The sequence below is a fragment of the Mirounga leonina genome, unplaced genomic scaffold, assembly GCF_011800145.1.
Source record: "Mirounga leonina isolate KUSES-001 unplaced genomic scaffold, KU_Mleo_1.0 Mir_153, whole genome shotgun sequence".
Taxonomy (NCBI): domain Eukaryota; kingdom Metazoa; phylum Chordata; class Mammalia; order Carnivora; family Phocidae; genus Mirounga; species Mirounga leonina.
The window spans coordinates 8,313,867-8,337,133 of record NW_023270387.1 but is presented as its reverse complement, the minus strand read 5'-3'; the positions used below and the strand labels follow the sequence as shown (position 1 = coordinate 8,337,133).

Sequence of the window (23,267 nt, the reverse complement as noted above, 5' to 3'; positions counted from 1 at the left end):
GTACGGAGGTTCCTCAAAAAGTTACAAATAGAGCTACCTTATGACCCAGCATTTGCACTACTAGGTATTTATCCAAAGGATACAAACATAGTGATTTGAAGGGGCAGCTATACCCCAATGTTTATAGCAGCAATGTCCACAACAGCCAAACTAAGAAAAGAGCCCAGATGTCCATCAACAGATGAATGGCTAAAGATGTGGTGTGTGTACACACACACACACACACACACAGGAACATTACTCAGCCATCAATAAGAATGAAATCTCGCCATTTGCAACAATATGGATAGAACTAGAAGGTATTAGCTTAAGTGAAATAAGTCAGTCAGAGAAAGACAAATACCATATGATTTCACTGATATGTGGAATTTAAGAAATAAAACAGATAAGCATAGGGGAAGGGAAGGAAAAATAAGATGAAAACTGAGAGAGGCAAACTGTAAGAGACACTGAACTCTAGGAAACAGGGTTGTTGGAGGGGAGATGGGTGGGGGGAAGGGATAAGTGGTGATGGCATTAAGGAGGGAGGGCTCTTGATGTAAGGAGCACTGGGTGTTCTATGCAACTAATGAATCACTAAATTCTACTTCTGAAAATAATAAAAAAAGAATAAAAAATAAATTGTTAAAGCTTGAAAAAAAAAATAGGGCTTGTCTAACTGCTATGAACAAGTAGACTACAAAATGTATAGTGATTCAAATAGAACAGAAGTTTATTTTTTGCTCATGTAGCAGAATGGGATGGGTGAAGATGCCCCCGTGCAGGCATATGAGGTTTAAGGACGTTTTACTACTTTTCCAGCCTGACAGGAGAAGGAAACTTGGGAGGAGCCCTCACAAAAGGTTTTTACAGACTAGCCCTGAAGTGGCACATATTATTTCTGTTCACTCCATTAGTTAGAACTCAGTCACATAACCATATCTAAATGCAAGAAGCCCAGAGACAGTCCAGTGATAGGTCCAGGAAGAAGAGAAAACAATGGATTTTTGGTGTTCGGCTAGCAGTCTCTGGCATATTCTTCCAGGTAATTTCTTAACAATGGGACTCATTACCAAGTACATCCCAGAAATATAATGATGATGATGACTTTCACAACTGCACAGTACTTTTTAATTTCCCAAGATACTTTAACATATTTTATCTCATTTCTCAACTTTGTGAAGTAAATGGAACAAGCAGAGCATCCATGAGTTGATGAAACTGAGGTTCCAAAGATGTTACATAATCTACAAAAGGTCCTACAGCTCAAGTGAATTAATGGGAAAAACCGCAGGCCTTCAAACTCCAAGTTCAATCTTCCTACTTTTTCAAAGAGCCTTGCTGAGCACCTGTTGTGTGCCCGGAATTATGCTCAGGATACAAAAATGAACAAGATCTGATTCCTACCTTCAAGGAAGTTAATAGATCTGTGAGAACAAAGAGAACACATTTTGGAAAACAAATTTTATCAGCGAGAAAAATCTGCACTGGGGGATTTTCCTGATGTGTATGAGAGTTCCAACATACAAAAGGTTTGTGTTCCAACATTTTAAAGGTAACTATGAACTTAGATTTCTGGGAGTTTACTCTCTGCATCCCTTTTTTCCTTAGTTATGAACCAGTACTAAGGACAAGATCTGCATGGTCACAACAAAGTCAAGCAAGGGACTCTGAAAATTGAAGGATTCCTTTCTCTCTGTTATTCGTCTGAATTATTCAACTCTCCAATTCCTACATATGCATGCAGTATCTTTAAAAAAAAAAACAACAAAACCTTTAGTTAGTTTATGTAGAGACAGAAAAATTTATATTCCTTCAGCTAGGGGATAAAAGGAAGGTTTCCTATACAACTTTGGAGGCCAAACATAAACTAGAATGACTGCTACCAAACTAAATCTCATGTAAAAGTAGCAACAGTGAATATTCAACCTCAGAAATAGGAAAAAGTGAATTAAAAATAATAAAATAATATAATATTATGTAGATTTATCAAGAAATACCCTTTCCTCTTATATTTACAAAGAGTAAAAGATAAACACCCTTGTGGGCTAAGGTTCAACAAGATGGCCACTTTTATATATTGCTGGTATGACTATAAAATAGGTTATAATTTTTCTGAAAGGTATTTTGGCAATTTTTATCAAGAACCTTAAAAATCATCCATCCTGGGGTCCCCGGCTGACTCAGGTCGGTAAAGCATGTGACTCCTGATCTCGGGATTGTGAGTTTGAGCCCCACATTGGGTGTAGAAATTATTTAAAAATAAAAATCTCAAAAAAAAAAATTAGGCTAAAAAATAGTCATCCATCCTGAGGGAGTTCTGGGAAGATGGTAGAGTAGAAGTATCCTGAGCTTACCTTGTCCCATGTATACACCAAGATAACAGCCACATCAGTGCAACTAACTCTGAAAACAACCCAAAGACTGGCAGAAAAATCAGTCAAGGGATTCACAAAATAGAAGGACGTAAAGTAGGCCATCACATACATAAAATGTGTGTGGGGTGGGTAGAGAGTAAAAATTTAGTGCTTTTAGAATGGGTTCAAAGTTAAGCAACCATCAACTTAATATAGACTGCTATATGCATAAGATGTTATATATGAATCTAATGGTAACCATAAATCAAAAACCTATAACGGATACATAAAATATAATGAGAAAGGAATCCAAGCATAATACTAAAGAAACCACAGGGAAGAAAGCAAGACAAGAAGAAAGGAACAGAGAACTAAGAAAAACAACTGTAAAACAGTAACAAAGGGCAATAAGTATCTACCTATTGATAATTACTTTAAATGTAAACAGACTATTATCCCAATCAAAAGGCACAGGGTGACTGAAAGGATAAAAAAGCAAGACCCATCTATATGCTGCTTACCAGGGACTCCCTTTGGACCTAAAAACACATTCAGATTGAAAGTGAAGGGATGGAAAAAACATTTAACATGCAAAGAGAAGCAAAAAGAGAGCTGGGGTAGCAATACTTACATTGGACAAAACAGACTTTACAATACAGATTAACAAGAGACAAAGAAGGACACTACATAATCATAAAGGGAACAATCCAACAATAAGATACAATAGTAAATATTTATGCATCAAATATGGCAGCAGCCAAATACATAAAGCAACTATTAACAGACATAAAGAAATCAATAGTAATACAATAATAGTAAGAGACTTTAAGACACACATCAATGGATAGATTATCCAAACAGAAATTCAACAAGGAAACAGCGGCTTTAAATGACACATTGGACCAGATGGATCTAACAGATACATTCAGAACATGTCATCTAAAAACAGTGGAATACACATTTTTTTTCAATTTCACATGGAACATTCTCCAGAACAGATCACATGTTGAGCCACAAAATAAGTCTCAACAAATTAAAAAAGACTGAAATCATATCATGCATCTTTTCCAACCACATCGGTATGAAACTAGAAATCACACACAGGAAAAAATCTGGAAAGAACACAAATACATGGAGGCTAAATAAATTGCTACTGATAACAATAAATGGGTCCAACAACACATCAAAGAGGAAATCAAAAAATATATGGAGACAAATGAAAATGAAAACACAATGGTCTGAAATCTTTCAGATGCAGGAAAAGCTGTCCTAAGAGGGAAGACTATAGCAATACAGGCCTACCTCAAGAGGCAAGAAAAATCTCAAACAACCTAACCTTATACCTAAAGGAGCTAGAAAAGGCACAAAGCCCAAAGCCAAAGTAGTAGTAATAATAATAATAATAATAATAATAATAATAAAGATTAGAGCATAAATAAATGAAACAAGGACTATAAAAACAATAGAAAGGATAAATGAAACCAGGAGCTGGTTCTTTGAAAAGATCAACAAAACTGATAAACCCTTAGCCAGACTTAAGAAAAAAAAAGGTGAGAGAGACAGCTCAAATAAATAAAATCAGAATTGAAGGAGGAGAAATAACAACCATCACCAGAGAAATACAAAGAATTATAAGAGATTATAAAAAAATTTTTGCCAACAAATTAGATAATCTAGAAGAAATGGATAAATTCCTAGAAACATATAACCTTCCAAAACTGAATCAAGAAGAAAGAGAATGTTTAATAGACTGATTACTAGCAATGAAATTCAATCAGTAAAAAAAACCAAAAAACAAAAAACAAGACTCCCAACAAACAAAAGTCCAGGACCAGATGGCTTCACAGGTAAATTCTACCAAACATGTAAAGAGTTAATACTTATTATTTCTCAAACTATTCCAAAAAAATAGAATAGGAAGGAAAACTTCCAAATTCATTCTAAGAGGCAGCATTACCCTGATACCAATACCAGATAAAGACACTACAAAACAAAACAAAACAAAACAAACGAAAAACAGCCTACAAAAACTACAGGCCAATATCTCTGCTGAACACAGATGTAAAAATATTCAATGAAATATAAGCAAATCAAATTAAACAATACATTAAAAAATTATTCACCATAATTAACTGGGATTTATTCTAGGGATGCAAAGGTGGTTCAATATTCATCAATCAACATGATACATTGCATTAACAAGAGAATGGATAAAAACCATATCATCATCTCAATAGATGCAGAAAAAGCATCTGGCAAAGTATAACATCCATTCATGATAAAAACTCGCAACAAAACAGGTTTAGAGAGAACTACTTCAACATATTAAAGGCCATATATGACAAACCCACAGCTAACATCATACCCAATGATGAAAAACCAGGAGCTCTTCTTCTAAGATCAGGAACAGGACAAGCATGTCCACTCTCACCACTTTTATTCAACACAGTACTGGAAGTCCTAGCCACAGCAATCAGACACAAAATAAAAGGCATCCAAACTGGTAAGAAGTAAAACTTTACTATTTGTACATGACATACATTATACAGAAAACTCTAAAGACTTCACTAAAAAAAATTCAGTAAAGTTCAGTAAAGTCATAGGATATGAAATTAATATGCAGAAATCTAATGCATTTCTATACACTAATAATGAAATAGAAGCAGAAATTAGGAAAACAATCCCACTTACAACTGTATCAAAAAGAATAAGCTACCTAGGAATAAACTTAACCATGGAGGTGAAAGACCTGTACTCCCAAAACTATAAAACACCCATGAAAAACTGAAGACAATATAAACAAATGGAAAGATATTCCATGCTCACAGATTGAAGAATCAATGTTGTTAAAATGTCTACACTACACTACCCAAAGCAATCTACAGATTTAATGCTATCCCTATCAAAATACCAGTAATATTTTTCACAGAACTAGAACAAAAAAGACTATAATTTGTATAGAACCATATAAGACCCCAAAAAGTCAAAGCAATCTTTTTTTTTTTCTCAATTTTTATTAACATATAATGTATTCTTTGTTTCAGGGGTACAGGTCAGTGATTCATCAATCTTACACAATAGTCAAAGCAATCTTGAAAAAGAAAAACAGAGCTGGAGGTATCACAATCCCAATTTCAAGATATACTACAAAAGCTGTAGTAATCAAAACAGTACGGTACTGGCACAAAAACGGACACACAGATCAACAGAACTTAACAGAGAGCCTAGAAATAAACCCATGCTTAAGGTCAACTACTCTACAACAAAGGAGGCAAGAATATACAATGGTGAAAAGACAGTCTTTTCAACAAATGCTGGGAAAACTGGACAGCTACGTGCAAAAGACTGAAACTGGATCACTTTCTAACACCATACACCCCCCCCAAAAAACCCCTCAAAATGGATGAAAGACCTAAATGTGAGACCTGAAACCATAAAAAACCAGAAGAGAGCACAGGCAGTAATTTCTCTGAAATTGGCCATAGCAACATTTTTCTAGATAGTTCTCCTTTGGTAAGGGAAACAAAAGCAAAAATAAACTATTAGTACTAAACCAAATAAAAACTTTTGCACAGCAAAGGAAACCAACAGTAAAACCAAATAGACAACCTACTGAATGGGAGAAGATATTTGCACATGATGTATCTGTTAAGGGGGTAAAATCCAAAATATATTTTAAAAACTCATACAACTCAACAACAACAACAAAACAATTAAAAAATGGGCAGAGGACTTGAATAGACATTCTTCCAAAGATGACATCCAGATGGCCAACAGACACATGAAAAGATGCTCAACATCACTCAACATCAGGGAAATGCAAATCAAAATCACAATGAGTTATCACCTTACACTAGTTGGAAGAGGTAAAATCAAAAAGACAAGTAACAAGTGTTGGTGAGGATCTGGAGAGAAAGAGACCTTCATGCACTGTTGGTGGGAATATAAATCGGCAAGGCCACTGTGGAAAACAGTATAGAGGTTCCTCAAAAATTAAAAATAAAATACTATATGATCCATTAATTTCACTAATGGGTATTTACCCAAAGAAAATAAAAACACTAATTTGAAAAAAACATATATGCAGCCATATGTTTATTACAGCATTATTTACAAAAGCCAAAATATGGAAGCAACCTAAATGTCCATCAGTACACAGACACACACACACAGACACACACACACAGACACACACACACAGAGACACACACATGCTGGAATATTATGTAGCCATAAAAAAAGATGAGCTCATGCCATTTCAGACTTGGTTGGACCTAGAGGATGATACTATGCTAAGGGAAATAAGTCAAACTGAGAAAGACAAATATCATATGACTCCATTCATAAGTGGAATCTGAAAAAAATACACAAAAACAAATGAATAAACAACAAAAAGCAGAATCAGACCTGTAAATACAGAGAACAAATTGATGGTTGCCAGAGGAGAAGGTGGGGCATTGGGCAAAATGGGTGAAGGGAGAGGGAGATACAGGCTTCCAGCTATGGAATAAGTCACAGGAATAAAAGCCACAGTATAACAAATACAGTCAATGATACAGTAATAGCAACATAATGGGACAATATAACAGGCAGATGATGGCTATACTTACGGTAAATGTAGCATAATGTATAAACTTGCCAATTCACTAAGTTGTACACTTGAAAATAATGTAGAATTGTGTATCAACTATACTCAAAAAAATTAAATAGAGTACACTTACTGTGATGAGCACTGAGCAATGTATAGTAATGTATAGTAATTGTTGAATATGTCGTACACCTTAAAGTAATAGAACACTGTATGTTAATTATATTTCAATAAAGAAAAAAATCACCCATCCCATTTAGCCTAAGGATTCCACTTCTGAGAAATTATTTGAAGGAAATAACCTGAAACGATGGTAAAGACTTATTTGTAAATATATTCAGTGAATATTATTTGTAATATAAAAATAGAAACAGTAAGTAGGAAATAATTATGTGAATTACAGTAAGCTTATGTTATGGTTATACAGCTATTAAATAGTTTTTCTTAATATAAAGGATTGCTTAGACTATAATATTAAATTAAAAAATCAGTATTTGAGCGCAGTCTCAACACAAGGTATGTACAGAAAAAGACCAGGAAAAACTAGATATAACTATGACAAAAATGTTATTAGTGGGTGAAAAAAATTGTGGACTATTTTTCTGCTTTATACTTTTCTGTGCAATTTTTCTTCAGTGAACATGGATTACTTTTCTAATAGGAAAAACAAAAAATGAAATGAAGTTATTATATTTATCAAATATGCTAACTTTTCCATCTGTGAAATTTTAGTCATTTTCATTTTATTTTCTAAATTCTCTATAAAATGGCTATATTATTTGCTAAAATGTAAATATTAATGAAGACTACATACAGAGAAATGTTTCCAACAAAGTAAAAAATAATACATACAAAAGAACATATAAATACAAATCTGTACAGAAGACAAGGGATTAAATGTATGAGCAGAAATGAAATAGTGTTAAGCTGATGGATGAAAGATTTTTTTTTCACTTTTCAAAATGCAATTTAATGGTAATGTTATCCTGTCTTTAACAAAAATTGCTTTTCACTTCTCATTAAAGAAATATTCATCCCATGCACTTAAAGAAACCACACTATAAAAGTAGCTTGGGGGACTTTATAAGAAAGTTACACAACAAGAGCAGTACTTCTAGTAACAAATCAGAAGGGATTAACACATGCTTGCTGTCTCAGGTAATATTTGCTTCAGCGCTATTTACCACTCTGAAGTACCAAAGAGCATTATTCTTACCATACAATTAGATCTTCAAGATTAAACATTACATGTACTTTACAAGCTCATACATCAAATCATGGGTGGAATCAGAACATTTGACCAACAAGTCAATGTGACTGAGTGGTCCTACAAAGAAAGGGTTTCTGAAAGCAGTAAAAGTCAAAAGTAAAACATGGAGTTCTCTAGTTATCTTTTAAGTATAAATAAACTATAATTTTTTTCCAGATTAAAATTGACTTTTATTTTTTATTTTTTAAAAAGATTTTATTTATTTACCTGAGTGAGAGAGAGACAAAGAGAGCACAAGCGAGGGAGAGGAGAGGGGGAGGGAAAGAGAATCTTCAGCCCACTCCCTGCTGAGCATAGAGACCAACTCAAGATGGAACTCAGGACCCTGAGATCATGACCTGAGCTAAAGTCAAGAGGTGGACACTTAATTGACTGAGCCACCCAGGCACCCTAAAACTGACTTTTAAAAAGGTAGGAATTTATATAATGCAATAAATCCTCATGAAGATTTAATTTCTCTTTTCCAATGGTGAATAAGGAAAACAGACTAGAGAAGGTAAATGTCATTACATTTTTAGATCCATAGAAATTGAACCAAGGATTAAGACTATAAAAGAAACGATTAAAAAATATTCTATCTTAAAAATTATTTAAACAAATCATCAAAAATGACAACTCAATTTTAAAAATGGGCCAAGGGTACCTGGGTGGCTCAGTCTGTTAAGTGGTTGCTTTCGGCTCAGGTCATGATCCCAGAGTCCTGGGATCAAGTCCCGCATTAGGCTCCCTGCTCGGTGGGGAGTCTGCTTCTCTGGCCCTCCCCTGGATCGTGCTCCCTCTCTCTCAAATAAATAAAATCTTAAAACAAACAAAAAACCCCCCAAAAAACAAAAAATTATCCAAAGGACAAAAAACAATTCACAAAAGAAATAACAAACAGTCCATCTTATAAAACCAGGCACTCAAAGGAAAAATGTTAAATCAGAAATGTTAATTAAAATAAAAAAATATTATTCTCTATCAACTGGGAAAGATTTAAAAAATAATAGTCCTGGCAAATGCTTTCTTCCTGGTGAAAATTAACAGGTGTGACTTTTCTAGAGGATAATTTGGCATCTCATGCCATAAGATGTAGATGTAAGGACATATTCCTTGACCCAAGAATTTCACTGCCATGGGATTACCCTGAGGGAATAATCAGTTAAGCGCACAAAGATATATATACATATATACACATATATGTATATATATAGGAATGCCCTCTGAAACATGACCTTAGAGAAACAGCAAAGAGAGAAACAGTCTAAATGTTCAGTAATAGGAAATTGATGAAATAAAATACAATCATATGTAAGAACGCTATTTAACGATGCTTTAGACTTTACCTTGGGGAAATGTTAACACATTAAATAAAAAAAATATAGATGACATCAATTTTCATTACTAACATATAAAATATATGTGAATAATGAAGAGGATATGAATCAAATATTAATAGTGGTGATCTCTTGGTCTGAATGGTGGCATTAAGAATGTTTATTTTCTTGACTTTTTCAACAATATCTACAATGAACATGCATACTTTTGTAATGGGGAAAAAAACAAATACTATGTTTATCTTAGAGAAAAACTTGAAACAAATTTTAGCATTTTTCAGTCTAATTCATCCAAGATTTATCACTTTAACTATTTAAAGTATTTTAAAAATGTTTTCTAAATGAGGAGCTTCTGATGAAATCCCCAAATGTAACTGTCTTTCATTCTTCTAATAATCTCAAACTGGATATAGGGATTTCTCGCTATTTTTTCTTGAAGGGTGGGAAAGCAATCTCCATAAATGTTCTGAATAAAGGCATATAAATACATTAAAAACTTTTTTCAAAAAATATGGAGGTAGAAGACAGAAGAGGTGCTAGGTACACTAAATAGGAAAGAATGGTATCTTAGTGAATTTCTGGAATCCATTTGGCTCCAAGGAAACTGACTCTACCATCAGCAGCGGCCGGTAGGTCAAATGTCATCATATGAATCCAGGAATGGAGGCCAGTTTCAGTTATTTCCAAATAAATGTTTTCTTAATTGCCAGATACTGAGAGAGAATTTCCCAGTGGATTCAAAATCAGAACGCATTAAACTCTGTTAAAGTTAAAAATTTCTACAGAAAATAAAAATTTACACAACTTTTATTTTGGATGTTTGTCCCCAACCACTCAAAAAGAACAGATCACTTTGAGCAATATTTAGCAGAGTAATTTGTCAAATATTATTTGTCTGGGGTGCCAAGAAACTAGAGAACAGTTTCTAATATAGCACATATATTCCATGACAAATATAGTTTTCATTTCAACACACTATAAAGACCATACATAGGCCCAGATACAAATGATAGTGATTAAGTTATCTGATAACCCGTCCTTCTGTTGTACATAGTACAGCTGCTTCTTGAAATATGGACTATTTCAGAGCACAAGATGAATACAAGACTACTGAGAGGAGTCCTAAAACTTGAAAGCAAAATATAAAATTCAAATGTATTAAAAAAATAAGTTCTCGGGGCGCCTGGGTGGCTCAGTCGTTAAGCGTCTGCCTTTGGATCGGGTCATGATCCCAGGGTCCTGGGATCGAGCCCCGCGTCGGGCTCCCTGCTCGGCGGGAAGCCTGCTTCTCCCTCTCCCACTCCCCCTGCTTGTGTTCCCTCTCTCGCTGTGTCTCTCTCTGTCAAATGAATAAATAAAATCTTAAAAAAAAAAAAAAAAAGTAAGTTCTCTTCAAGAAACACTAATCAGAATATGAGATTCTTTTTGTTTGTATCCTCACTCTAAAAATGCAATTTTGATACTTTAACTATTTGGAAAGCTTTAAAAAATACCTACATTAAGGTAGTAAAGAATTATGCCTAAACCTAAAAACCCCAAAATGCACACAGAAAGCTTTTCAGTGAACAAAGGCAGTCTTCAGAATGTCCTTGCTATCAATTTTGCATTCCAGGTTCTCTTAAGGATAACGAAGTAGCCCAACACCAACATGCCCTTTTAATAATTTTCAGAACCTCTGTGAAACAGCTTTAAGATTCTATGGACCACACATTTATACGCTCTTTAAGCACTATATGAGGTATGGTATTGAGGAAAATACAATTATCTGTCACAGAAAAGATCTGAAAATAACTAATGGTTATCCTGGGGTGGTGATATTATGGGTAATTTTTTTCATTTATCTATACTTTAAAATTTTTCAATATAAACATGATCAATTTGATAATATATATTATTCCTTAATGTGACAATAGTATCTTCTCACTTAATAATTTCCTTTCCAGGAATTTGCCTCCAAATCCCACTCCCTCTTCCTGCCCCTCCCCTGGAAAAAAATGCAAAGAGTTACATACACAAATATTATTCACTGCAAATTATTTACTATAAGTGAAAACTGGAAATGTTCAATAATAAGAAAATTGTTCAATAAGATAGAATTCGTCTACAAGGTAGAACACTATGCAGCTATTAAAAACATTTTATAAAGTTATATATAATAAGCAAAATATGCTATACAATAAGTGGAAAAGAGGATGTAATTTATGTAAGTGTATACAGCATGTGATCTCATCTATGGAAAATAAATAATAATAAAAAAAGACTAGAGGGAAATATGCCATGAGAATGATTTACTCCCATTGGTGGAGGAATAGCACATGTACTTTTTGTGCACTATATTCTTCTTTATATTTTCTATAGTAAGACTCTTTAATAGAAAACAAAAACAACTTAAGGGTACAAATGACTTCTTTGGAATTTTATTCAACAGACAAAAACCAACAAAAAAATTAGCCATACAATTAGAAAGAAAAATTCTTTGCTAGGCACAGATTTGATAAAATAAAACACTACTCAAGGACACTCAGAGCATAGCAAACTAGCAACCACTATTGCCTAAAATAGTTTAACAGTCTAAATGCTATTATTCTTTTCCCATTATGCTAATTTTATAAAATTAGCTACTCTAATTCATAAACCACAAACCAACACTACAAAGCTTTTCTGAAGTATTATATTAGGAAGCTGGATTCTATCACCACCTGCCTTCCCTTTTGTGTGCAAAATTTACATAGAGATCTAACATGAGAATACAGCTTCAGATGATGATGTAATTATACTTCTTAAACAATGTTAAGCTATTTGATAGATTAGACCAAAATGAAGATCTCTTTGTGTGTACTGATTTTTCTTTTCCTAAAAGGCAAACAGTCTTGGATCTCCCATCTCTGTAGAAAATACATCATTCTTCAGTGATTCGGAACAAGGGACAGAAAAGAGCCAAGTAAAATTAACAGGGTCCAATTGTTTACCACAGAGATGTTTCAACTAAGCCCTAAAATTTACCTTGGGTTCAAACTTGGGAAAGAAGACCTCTTAAGTTCTAAAACACAAACTTACATTGATGTTAAACCATATTGAAGAAATTTCTCTAAGAAGTATAATCATGATATTTAGCTGATATTGCTCTTTATACCACTTTAATTGTTCTCACTGTAATACTGTAGTACGTTCAGCAATGAGAACCTAAAATAATGTTAAATAAAACTTTAAGGTTTCCACCAGCCATCTTATTTACAGTATTTGAGATAGTTGTATTTATTGAAGACAGAAATATTTATCCAATGAATGAAGATAATAAACACTGCTTTAAAAATCCTTATCAATAGTATACTTTAAGAAAATTTTATAGGTGCTGTTGCTAAACAATTAATGCAAATTACCACAAAAATTCACAGAGCAACTCTGCAAACTTCAGATCTACAAGAACTTTTCTCTTCATTAATTACCCTATTTCCCTCATTCCTCTCAACTTTAAAATTTCCACTCACACCAAATTACCAGGGATACTCACCCATCTTAAATTCACATTATTTCTTTTTATATGTTAAAGACACCTTCTTTGGAAAGGCAAAGGGAGATGGGTTCTACGGACTAGAAATTTAGCTTTTCAATTAAATCATTTTACACATGTATACTAGGATCTGAGTGGTATTTTATGATCCGACCTGTGTCTTCAATTACATATGCATTGATCTCAGTATCTGATGGCTAAACCACGGTACTACTCCACAGTGCCCCCTAGCTCTACCAGATATATCAGTTTAAAAGGGACACGGTTTGAACTGTCAACTTCAAGAGAAAGTGTCACTCATTACCAGCTCACCTAAACAGTTCTTAAATAGATACCCTAGTATCTAAATTTGGCCTAATAAGTAACAGCTGAATTAATTAAATCTTATGGTCAATAATGATAAAAGCTGATGAGAAAAAAAATTATGAACTAATGGGTTTGAAATTCAACCACGTAAAAACGTTCAGAAGTTCTGCAAGAAGCTTTCTTTAATGCATAATTTGTTTGGTTTTTACAGTCATTAAGCAAGGACTCATATAAAAATATACATTAAAAATGCCTTCTTCTATGTAGTTTATGGGGAAATAGCATGGCAGCAGGCCATGGTTCTTTAGAGGAATGGAATCAATTTCTTCATTTTTAGAAATGCTGGGATCAAGATTAAGTCATCTCACTATAGTCACATTATTTATCATTACAAACTTAGTATAATTGCTACCTATGGTAAATTTGTGAGAGAAAATTTGTGACCTTGGTCCTGATGCTATAAAATAATTTGGAATGCCTCACCTTTAGTAGGGGAGGACAAAAAGTAAAGATGACACAATGACATATGCCCCTGCTTTGTGGAAATGGATGCCTTCACATTAAGCAAAACTTCCAAGAACAGCAGCAACAAAAATCACTCAAGTTTTCAAATGTCCTTCACCTCACACAGCCATTCTGGAAATCCGTTCCTACGTTCCTGCACATTCAAACTCTAGCACATTCGCACTAATAAGGGGGAAATCAACTGAGCAGGATGAAAACTGAGGGAAAGAAAAACCCGAAAAAGGACGAAACTCCAGAACAACTACAATAAGGCAGGGCAGAGTACGTCAAGAACACAAGGGTTTATTCTAAAGAATGGTTTTGTTCCTACTGTTTTTCTCAAGTATTTGATTTGCACGTCTTAAAATAGAGACCCCGAGGAGAGCAGCTTGAGGCAGTGAAAGGCAGGGGGGCGGGTTAGGTAAGAAGAGAGACTCGGGAGGAAATATGTACGGTGCATCAGAATGTGCAGTGGAGTGGGGGATGCCTGCTGGATTCACGGCCAGGAAGCAGTCGAGGGCTTTCGGAGTGGGGAGGCAGAATTAGCGGTGGCTTAAGGAACGCGCACTCGCCACCGGCACGCACACCTGGTCAAGCGACAACCTGGGCGAAGCGAGCCCGAGCCCCCGACTGTGCAAGCGCAGAGATGACCATTTTAGCCCGTTCCATTGTCTGGAGTATTAGATGGAAATGCCTCGGGCACGAGATCAAGCTAGCCTGACACCGAATCAGAGACGCCGTCTGGCCGAAGGAGGGAGAGAAGATGGACAATGGCCGTCCGGGCATTCCCGGCCACCGGGGCCGCTTCCCCGCGGAGCCGGGGGGCGCCGCGCGATGCCCTGTCCCGGGAGTCCGAGCGCAGGCGGCCCCTTCCCCGGGGCTGGCGGCGTCCCTCCTCGCGCAGCCCGGGAGCACCCAGACTTCCCCTCCCACCCCACCCCCAGCTCAGAGCAGGGAAGACGCGGAACTTGGGCTCTGGAGCGGAGGCCACAGATCGGGTCACGGCCCGGGTGGGAGGCAACGCAGAAATTCCGTGCGGCCACCGGCGGCGGCGTAGAGAAGGCAGAGCTCGGGCCGGTCGGGTTTCCAGCCGGACGACACTCGGGTCGAGGTGACCGGGCCCCGAGCCCTTCGGCGCTCCCCGCGCCCCTGCACCTCCCGGGTCCTCGCAGTCCCAGGCCCCTCGCCTCAGCCAGAGACCCAGCCACCCCCCAACCCGGTCGCAGCCGCCCCTCCGGCCAACAGCTGCTCTCTCCCGGACCCTCGCCTCGGACGCTCCCGCCGAGCCCCGGGCCGCACCTCCGTCTTGGTGATCCGGTGCCGCCCCAGCTTCACCACAGCGAAGTTACCCTTGCCCAGCGTGCCCTCGATGTCGTAGAACCCCACCCGGACCGGCCCGCGCTGCAAGTGCTTCGGGCCATCCGCCATGACCATGCTGGGCCCCGCTGCGAGACACGGCGGACTGGAGCGCGGGCTGGCGGGCTGGCGGGCCGGCGGCGCGGCTCGGCTCCGGCGACGCCGCTCCGCTCGCTCCCTCGCTCGGTCCCTCCCGCTCGGCTGGGCCGCGCCAGGCGCGCGCCGCCGCTGACGTGCGCCGACGTCAGGGGGCCGGGGCAGGGAGGCGGGGGCGGGACCGGGCCTCGGTTGGTCACCATGGCGACCGGAGCACCGCCGACGTCGGCGGGCGGGCGGGCGCGAGCGCGGGAAGACGGGCGGGGCCTGGACGGCGCGTTCTTTCCGGCCTCAGGCGCCGCGGGTTCTCCGCCGCCGTGCGGCTGATAGGGGCGGGGTCACCTCCTGGCCCGCCCAGTGCCTCGGCCACCCAGCCGAAGGGCAAGAGCGAGCCCTGGTGGGCGGAACGGAGGGGTGCAGCGACCTGGGCCGGCTCCGCCGTCTCCTTGCCCCGCAAGGAGAACAGCGTTCTCCGCCTACCTGGGGGCCTTCCCGCCCAAACCTCTCACCTGAGACTGCAGTGCGCCGGCAGATGTGGCGCCTGCAAAGAGCTGTGGTTGAGCAACGCATTGCTCGCAGGCTCCTTTCTTCGCAGCCCTTTCTCATCTGTTTCTATATAAATCCCTCCGCATTTTGATGTCTCTGAGGAATCATTCTGCAGACTCACAGAATGTCAGCGCTTGAAGAGACACTAGGGATCACTTAATCCAGGGATATGGAGCCCCGCATGGGCTTCAAAGCCTCAACCCCCCCTAAAATGTATGCGAATTTTTCCTTCTTGGAGATGGTCTCTGGAGAGATGGGACTGTAGCTCTTATCAGAGTCGCAAACGTGTTGGTGACCCTGAAAGAGGTTAAGAAATACTTACCTTATCTCATTTCTTTTCACATGATGAATCAAACCCCAAGGAATGAAGGGAATTGCCAGCGTCATGCAGGTGAGGGTAGAGTTAGGATTGCAAATCCACACACACCAGTCTTCCATGTAGTGGCCCAAGGAAACAGGAACAGCGTTATTTTTGTATTTTGAAATATATTACATGCCTCCACGTCTTGCTTTCTAAATGCCAATCTCTACTGAAAGGAACCAGACTCTGGAGAAATGGATGATTCAAAGGCAGAAGGAGGGAAAGTATAAAATGCCCATGAAGATCTTGTGCCAGAAAGCAAGATTTCCAGAGTGATGGAGAACAAGTCGACAGGAAACGGGCACCAGCTTGAAGCTACGTCCGTTTACCAAAACTGGGACACTTTGAGCATCACCAGTGAAGAATGACTAAGATGGATTATAACACAATGAACTTCAAAAAAGGATACACAAGTGCATATTTATTCTTAAAATATTATATAAATAAATACAAAGGCCGGAGAGGAGAAATAACTCTTCTTGACAACTAAGACACTGGAGGAGGGGCGCCTGGGTGGCTCAGTCGTTAAGCGTCTGCCTTCGGCTCAGGTCATGATCCCAGGGTCCTGGGATCAAGCCCCACATCGGGCTCCCTGCTCGGCGGGGAGCCTGCTTCTCCCTCTCCCCCTCCCCCTGCTTGTGTCCCCTCTCTCGCTGTGTCTCTCTCTGTCAAATAAATAAATAAAATCTTAAAGAAAAAAAAAAAGACACTGGAGGAAATGGCGAAATTAAGAAATCACCATTTTGCAACCATTATGGTAATAATTGATTTAGATAGGGAATTATCTATCAATAGATCTTAAAATCAAAATAGATGTTAAAATCACTGAGACAGGATGTTTACATACTCTCACAGTATCCTCAGATTTCTTATTCATTACAGAGTGATAAAAATGGCCCCTTTACAGTGGAGAAATCTGACAGACACCACCCTAACCAAATGATCAAAGTTAATGTCACCGGTTATGGGATAAAATGATATGATGTATCTTCTGACGTGAGATACTGAGAAGGATACGGTATCTCTTACATAGTATCCCAGTCAAAAAATCAGTATTCTGGGGCGCCTGGGTGGCTCAGTTGGTTAAGCGACTGCCTTCGGCTCAGGTCATGATCCTGGAGTCTCTGGATCGAGTCCCTGGATCGAGTCCCTGGATCGAGTCCCTGGATCGAGTCCCTGGATCGAGTCCAGTATCGGGCTCCCTGCTCGGCAGGGAGTCTGCTTCTCCCTCTGACCCTCCCCCCTCTCATGTGCTCTCTCTCATTCTCTCTCTCAAATAAATAAATAAAATCTTTAAAAAAAAATCTGTATTCTGAATCTAATCACAAAGAAACAATCAGAAAAATGCAAATTGAGAAATATCCTACTCATCCACCAGCCCATACTCTTTTAAAAAAAGGTCAGTGTCATGAATGATAAAGAAAAGGCTGAAAACCTGTTGTGGATTTAAGGAATTAAAGAGACATGTCACTAAATGCAACATGTAATCCTGGATTGGGAGAAAAGTGCTATAAAGGAATGTTTTCAGGACAGTTGTTGAAATTTGAATATGGATTGTATATTAGATGAATATTTTATTTTTATTTACATGTTAAGCCTCTTGAATTTCATAATTGTGGTTATGAAAAAGCACAGCCGTATTAAGAGATACACACTGAAGTATTTAAGGATGAAAGTTTTTGATATATGTAATTTACTCTCAAATGGCTTAGAAAAGATAGATAATGTGGCAAAATGTTTAACTGATAAAACTAGATAAAGGGTATATGGTAGATATTTCATTGTTCTTGCAACCTGTTTTAATTTTTTTAACGAAAATTAATGTGTATATGTATACGTTTTATTAATTTAATACTTTTTGTGTAAGATCAGCTTGTTCTTGGGCCCTCCACCTGCTCACTGTGCTTCTGTCCTGCACTTTCCCCAAGCAATACCTTATTCTACTGTGAATTATGTTGTCTGCAAAAGTGAGGAGGGTGAGACCAGTGAGATTTCTGGATTGATGAGAGTAGTATGAGGGTTTTTCTAACTAGCCGGAAGCCCACATATATACCCTAACTCAAAAAGAGTTCCCATATACATTTTGCCAGTTAGGTTAATGTGTTTTAAGTGCTCTGGGGGTGGAAATTTGGGAATTTGATGAAAGGCTGCTTACTCAAGAACCAGAAAATGCAAATAGAGACCCAACTGAAGCCAACAACTCCTCTTTAGAGTACACCTTTTGAACAGAAATTAAGACTCTTTTCTATCTGATTTTTTAATCAGATAACCAGGCCAACTACCTCCTTGCACAGTCTGGGATTAAGACTTCATTTGGGGCTGAAAAGAGGAGAAAGAGACGGTAGGGAGTACCAACAGGTTTTTGGTAAACAGAGATCAGTGTGAGGATGCTGAGTGTCTGGAGGTCAGAGAAAGAGAAGCCGAGATAGGGGAGAAGTAGCAGGAGTTGTGCCAAAAACAAATCTTGCCCCCTTGGAAATGCAGCAGGTGCACCACTGAAAATTACCAGGAGCTGTAAATAGAAGCTGGAGAAATGTATGCGGACTAAATATTGCAAGCTTGGACACTCTGATGCAGCTCGATTCCCTCAGTCCAAGAGATCAACTTTTCCCTCTGCAATTTTAACCCTGTGTATCTCTTATGTGCTTTTGTTCCAATTAAATGATAACCATATACATTATAGCAATTATTATCCAACTCTCATTTTCCTCCCCTCCTTCTCTCTCCCACTTTCCCTTCTGCTTTCCTCTTTTTTTTCCCTAGACACATAAACACACATACCATAACCACCACCACACATCAGGAAAAATAATATAAAAGGGAGAAAGAGAAGATCAGAGAAGCTTCATACAATTCTCATCTTCTTCATCTCTAGTTTTAGTATCAATGAGGTCGAGTACTCTGGATACCAGATTTCCTATTTGCTTGACCTTTAAAATGCAATATGCCCAGCTAATGCTGTGAGTCCACTGTATTTGCCATTGAGGTGATTAAAAAGTGTTAAGATAACATGTCAAAAGCCAAAAGCGTGTATGTATATAAAGAATTAAAAGAGATGGTGAGAAGCTGAGATAAGAATTAATTCTATGACATACTGAACTTAGAATAAAAATGTGGAATGAGGAGAGGAGTTAGCAAAGAGTTAATTAAAGAGTGATTTGAAATGAGAAGGGAGAAAAACTTCACGGATCACAGTGCTATACATATTTTGCTGAAGCTGATAGCCCATGAACCTGAAAAACAAGATATGTACCATGTTTCCTTGACCGTGAACAACATCTGCATTTTTACTGTTTTATCCTTTTAGGACTGAATAAAAGTCAACATACCAGGAGGCTCAGACTGAATTTACATTTAGTTCAAAACTGAAAACTGGTGGAATCTTTATTGGATGACTTTGCTTAGAAAAAAGAGGTTACAAAGCTACAATGAATACTTTGCTTTTTATATTACACAAGACAGAAAGTACATGAGAAAATCCAAATCACTGACCTATGCCAATTACAAGAGCTTCTCATGGGTATAAAACACAGGTATTCCTGAAATATGCATCAATCTGTCAGGTTAATGAACACGGGGGTACCACTATGTTTAAGAAACTACTATGGAAATAAAGCTAGAGGATTGATTATTTAAGCAAAACTTTCTTTGGCTCTTTTGAAGGATGTGTAGCCAGGTCTTAGGTTTCAATTTTTCAAGTTCAGTTTTAGCTACAATGGATCTCCTCTATGTGAAGAACATGTGATTCTCTCTAAACTTTGAAATTAATTTCAAAGATTTGTCTATCTCCTCCCAGATGACAGATTTGCTTAGGATCCTGATTTGAAAGGGATCTCAGAGAGTATCATAGGAGTCCATCTTCCCATCTGATACAGAAATCTCTAGACACTTGACAGATGGCATCAAGCCGTGGTTTCCTGCTTCATGCTTCATGCTTCATTACACGTCTCACATGTAATCTATGTGAAACAGTTCATTTCAGTAGAAAATACACCCCATATTGGCTTCAAAGCTGCTTCTTTCTGACTTCTGTCCCGTTTTAGTTCTTTTCTCTGCTGTAAGACATTACAGACACACAACTATTATCATGTTTTTTTCCTATTGTCCAGGCAAAACATTCCCAGATTCACTATCTAGGTGATTATGTTTCTAGCTCTCTACCTTTTCTTCTTGTGCCTCTCTGGACTCTGGCTTGTCAATATCTCTTCATATATTTTTCCCCAAACTGAACCACAGTAGCCCAGGTGTAGTCCAAGCAGTGTGGAATACTGGCCCATCTCTCCTTCGATCCAGACACTCTACTCATACTAATTCAGCCAAAGATTGTGCTAGTTTTCTTTTTAGAAGCTACAGCCCAGAGTTAAGATTAAGGCCAACTAAAACCTCTGGGTCTTTTAAAATAACAATTATTCTTAACATTTTCCTGGGCTATTGGTTTTTTAAAAATACAAATGGAAATTCTGATAGTTAAAATGTCATCTTATTGATTTTGCCCATTGTTTCAGATAATAGAATCATTTTGATGCTTCACTCTGCCATCTATCATATTACCTAATCTTTGTTCGAGGAGCCATTGGCCAGTTCTACCAGCATACCTTTTATATCTTTATTGTGGTAATTAGTCTTTGTATCATCATTCCTAGTACAAATGTGTGGATCACAGTAGGTTCATGACTGGTATGGTAAACTGGTAAACAGGGCAAAACCTGGGCCAGAGTTTTAGGGCTTGTCACTTGACATCTTCCAGTTTGACTTCCAACAATTTATTGGTCAACATCCATTAGATTTGGTTTTTCATACAACCATGAATTCCAGGAAGATTCTTTTTTCTTTTTTTTTTTAAGATTTATATTTATTTTAGAGACCGAAAAAAAGAGAGAGTGCGAGCAGGGTTGGGGCGGGGAGCGGGGAGAGAATCTCAAGCAGACTGCCCGCTGAGTGCGGAACCTGATGCGAGGCTGGGTCCCACGACCCTGAGATCATGACCTGAGCCCAAATCAATAGTCGGACACTCAACTGCCTGAGCCACCCAGATGCCCCCAGGAAAATTCTATGTCTGTGCTGCTGGGATAAGATTCTAAAGAGGGTCCTCAACATTCTAATACCAATGTTTCAAAGTATAAGCTACTCGATTCTCAGTTACTTTCCATTTATTTCATTATTTTCTATTATTGGAGTATTTTACTATTCTTCTCTAACCCCACTAGGGTGTGAACTTCTTTGAAGGTAAGGAATTCCACAAATGCAGTTTACTTTGACATTTATTGCATTCATGTGCTAGGCACCATAGTAGACACTGGGGATGCAAACATGAATAAGGCACAGTCCCTGCCCTTGGGAATTTTATGCTTTAGAGTGGGAGCTCTAAAATCTGAGTGCTTGAGTGTGAATTGTGGCTCTACTGCTTACTAGCCATTGACCTTGGGAAAGTTGCTTAACCTTTCTCTGCCTCAGTGTGTCATCTGTTAAATAGTGCTAAAAGCAGGGCTACTTCAGAAGATTATTGTGAGGAGAGTAGACCCATAAACACCATTAACGTGGTGAAAACCAAGAGAAGAGGTTTGCACGGAGAGCTCAAAGGAGAGGCGTTTAGCTCAGTTTCAGTTTTGCTGGAAAGGCTTCCAAGAGATGAAACTTGAGCAGAGTTGTAAAGGTTAGTAAGACTTGGCCAGGTGGGAAAAGTTTAGATGAGCATCTGAAGAAGAAATATCATGAGCAATGGTCCTGAAGGTATGAAGAGGCATGATGTGCTCAGATAACTGCCATCAGTTGTGAACTTTGAGCCTTAGTGATGAGAGTGTCCATGGACAAAATGGAAAGACAGGAGACCAGGTCATGAAGGGCTCTCTCTTCTTCTTCCACGTTAATGACCTAGTTTTATCAGATCTCTTTGGATTGTTTAAGTGTTTGTTGAACTTAAGTTTCTTATGTTTCTTATGTTAACCACAAAAATTTTTAAATTTGCATATATTTTAAGTTTCCAAGACTGAGGAATAAATTTATTTGCTTAGATCACTAGTCTAAAGATGAAATACAAAAACAAGCCAAAAAAAAAAAAAAACTATCCCTTCCCCCAAGCCCATGCCTTCCAAATAAAAGAATGAAGGAAAAGACAGAATCTTATTTGTTCAGCACTCACAGGAGGGGGAAAAAAAAGAGAAGCATCCCCTCCCTGACAAGGAGAGGCCAGAGAAATAAAATGAGAATGGATAGAAAGTGGAAAAATACCTTTAGAATCTAGAGAAAAAAGAGCTTAAAGGAGAAGAATTTCAAAAAGGAGGTGATACTTTTTTTTTTTAAGATTTTATTTATTTGACAGAGAGAGCACAAGCAGAGGGAGAGAGAGGGAGAAGCAGACTCCCTGCTGAGCAAGGAGCCTGATGTGGGACTTGATCCCAGGACCCTGGGATCATGACCTGGGCCGAAGGCAGCCGCTTAATCGACTGAGCCACCCAGGCGTCCTGAGGTGATACTTTCAATCACTAAAAAGATGTCAAGCAAGATAAAGATGGAAAGAATTAATCGAATTGAGTCATGAAGAAATAACTGATGATTTTTGCACAGGATTTCAGTACTGAGGGCAGAAACCAAGCTTGAGTGGGAAGTGGTGAAGAAAAGAGAATAGACCATTTCTTTTAAAAAAACTTGTATGTGAAGGAATGAAAGTAGATGAGGACATAAAATCAAGAGAAGTTGCTTTTTGGTTTTGTTCTTTAATTGGTAGAGACTTGAGAATTTTTGGAAAGAGTCAGAAGAGAGAGCGATTGAAGTAAAGGTGATGAGAGATCATCGATAAAGGGCAAAGAAATCCAGAACACAAGGGACTCTTCAGTGAGGAGGTAGGAGGCCTCTTTTACTCAGGTGTGGGTGGGGAAGGAAGCAAGGGCCCTTTGTCTGCAGGTAAGTGGGTAGTTTGCAGTGCAGGAACTTTGCCCTTGGCATCCGTTTCCTCTGTGAAGTAGGAAGCAGATCATCCACAGAGTGTGAGAGTAGAGGAATGAAAGCTTGAGATGAGTTGTGGAGGTGTGAAAAACCTGCTAAGAATGAGAGAGGAAGTTGGTTAGGACACATAGCAAA

At 38.4% G+C, this 23,267-nt stretch overlaps 1 protein-coding gene across 2 annotated transcripts in view; it reads right to left on the bottom strand.

The window, feature by feature from the left end:
- The window catches only part of SIK2 (salt inducible kinase 2), a 126,190-nt gene extending 110,822 nt beyond the window's left edge, over window positions 1–15,368 (bottom strand). For both annotated transcript variants that reach the window (XM_035008908.1, XM_035008906.1), the window contains exon 1: window positions 15,131–15,368. In XM_035008908.1, coding sequence (XP_034864799.1) covers window positions 15,131–15,265 — 135 coding nt within the window. In that variant the 5' untranslated portion in view covers window positions 15,266–15,368. The remainder of the gene's footprint in view (window positions 1–15,130) is intronic.
- Between the last annotated feature and the right edge of the window lie 7,899 nt (window positions 15,369–23,267).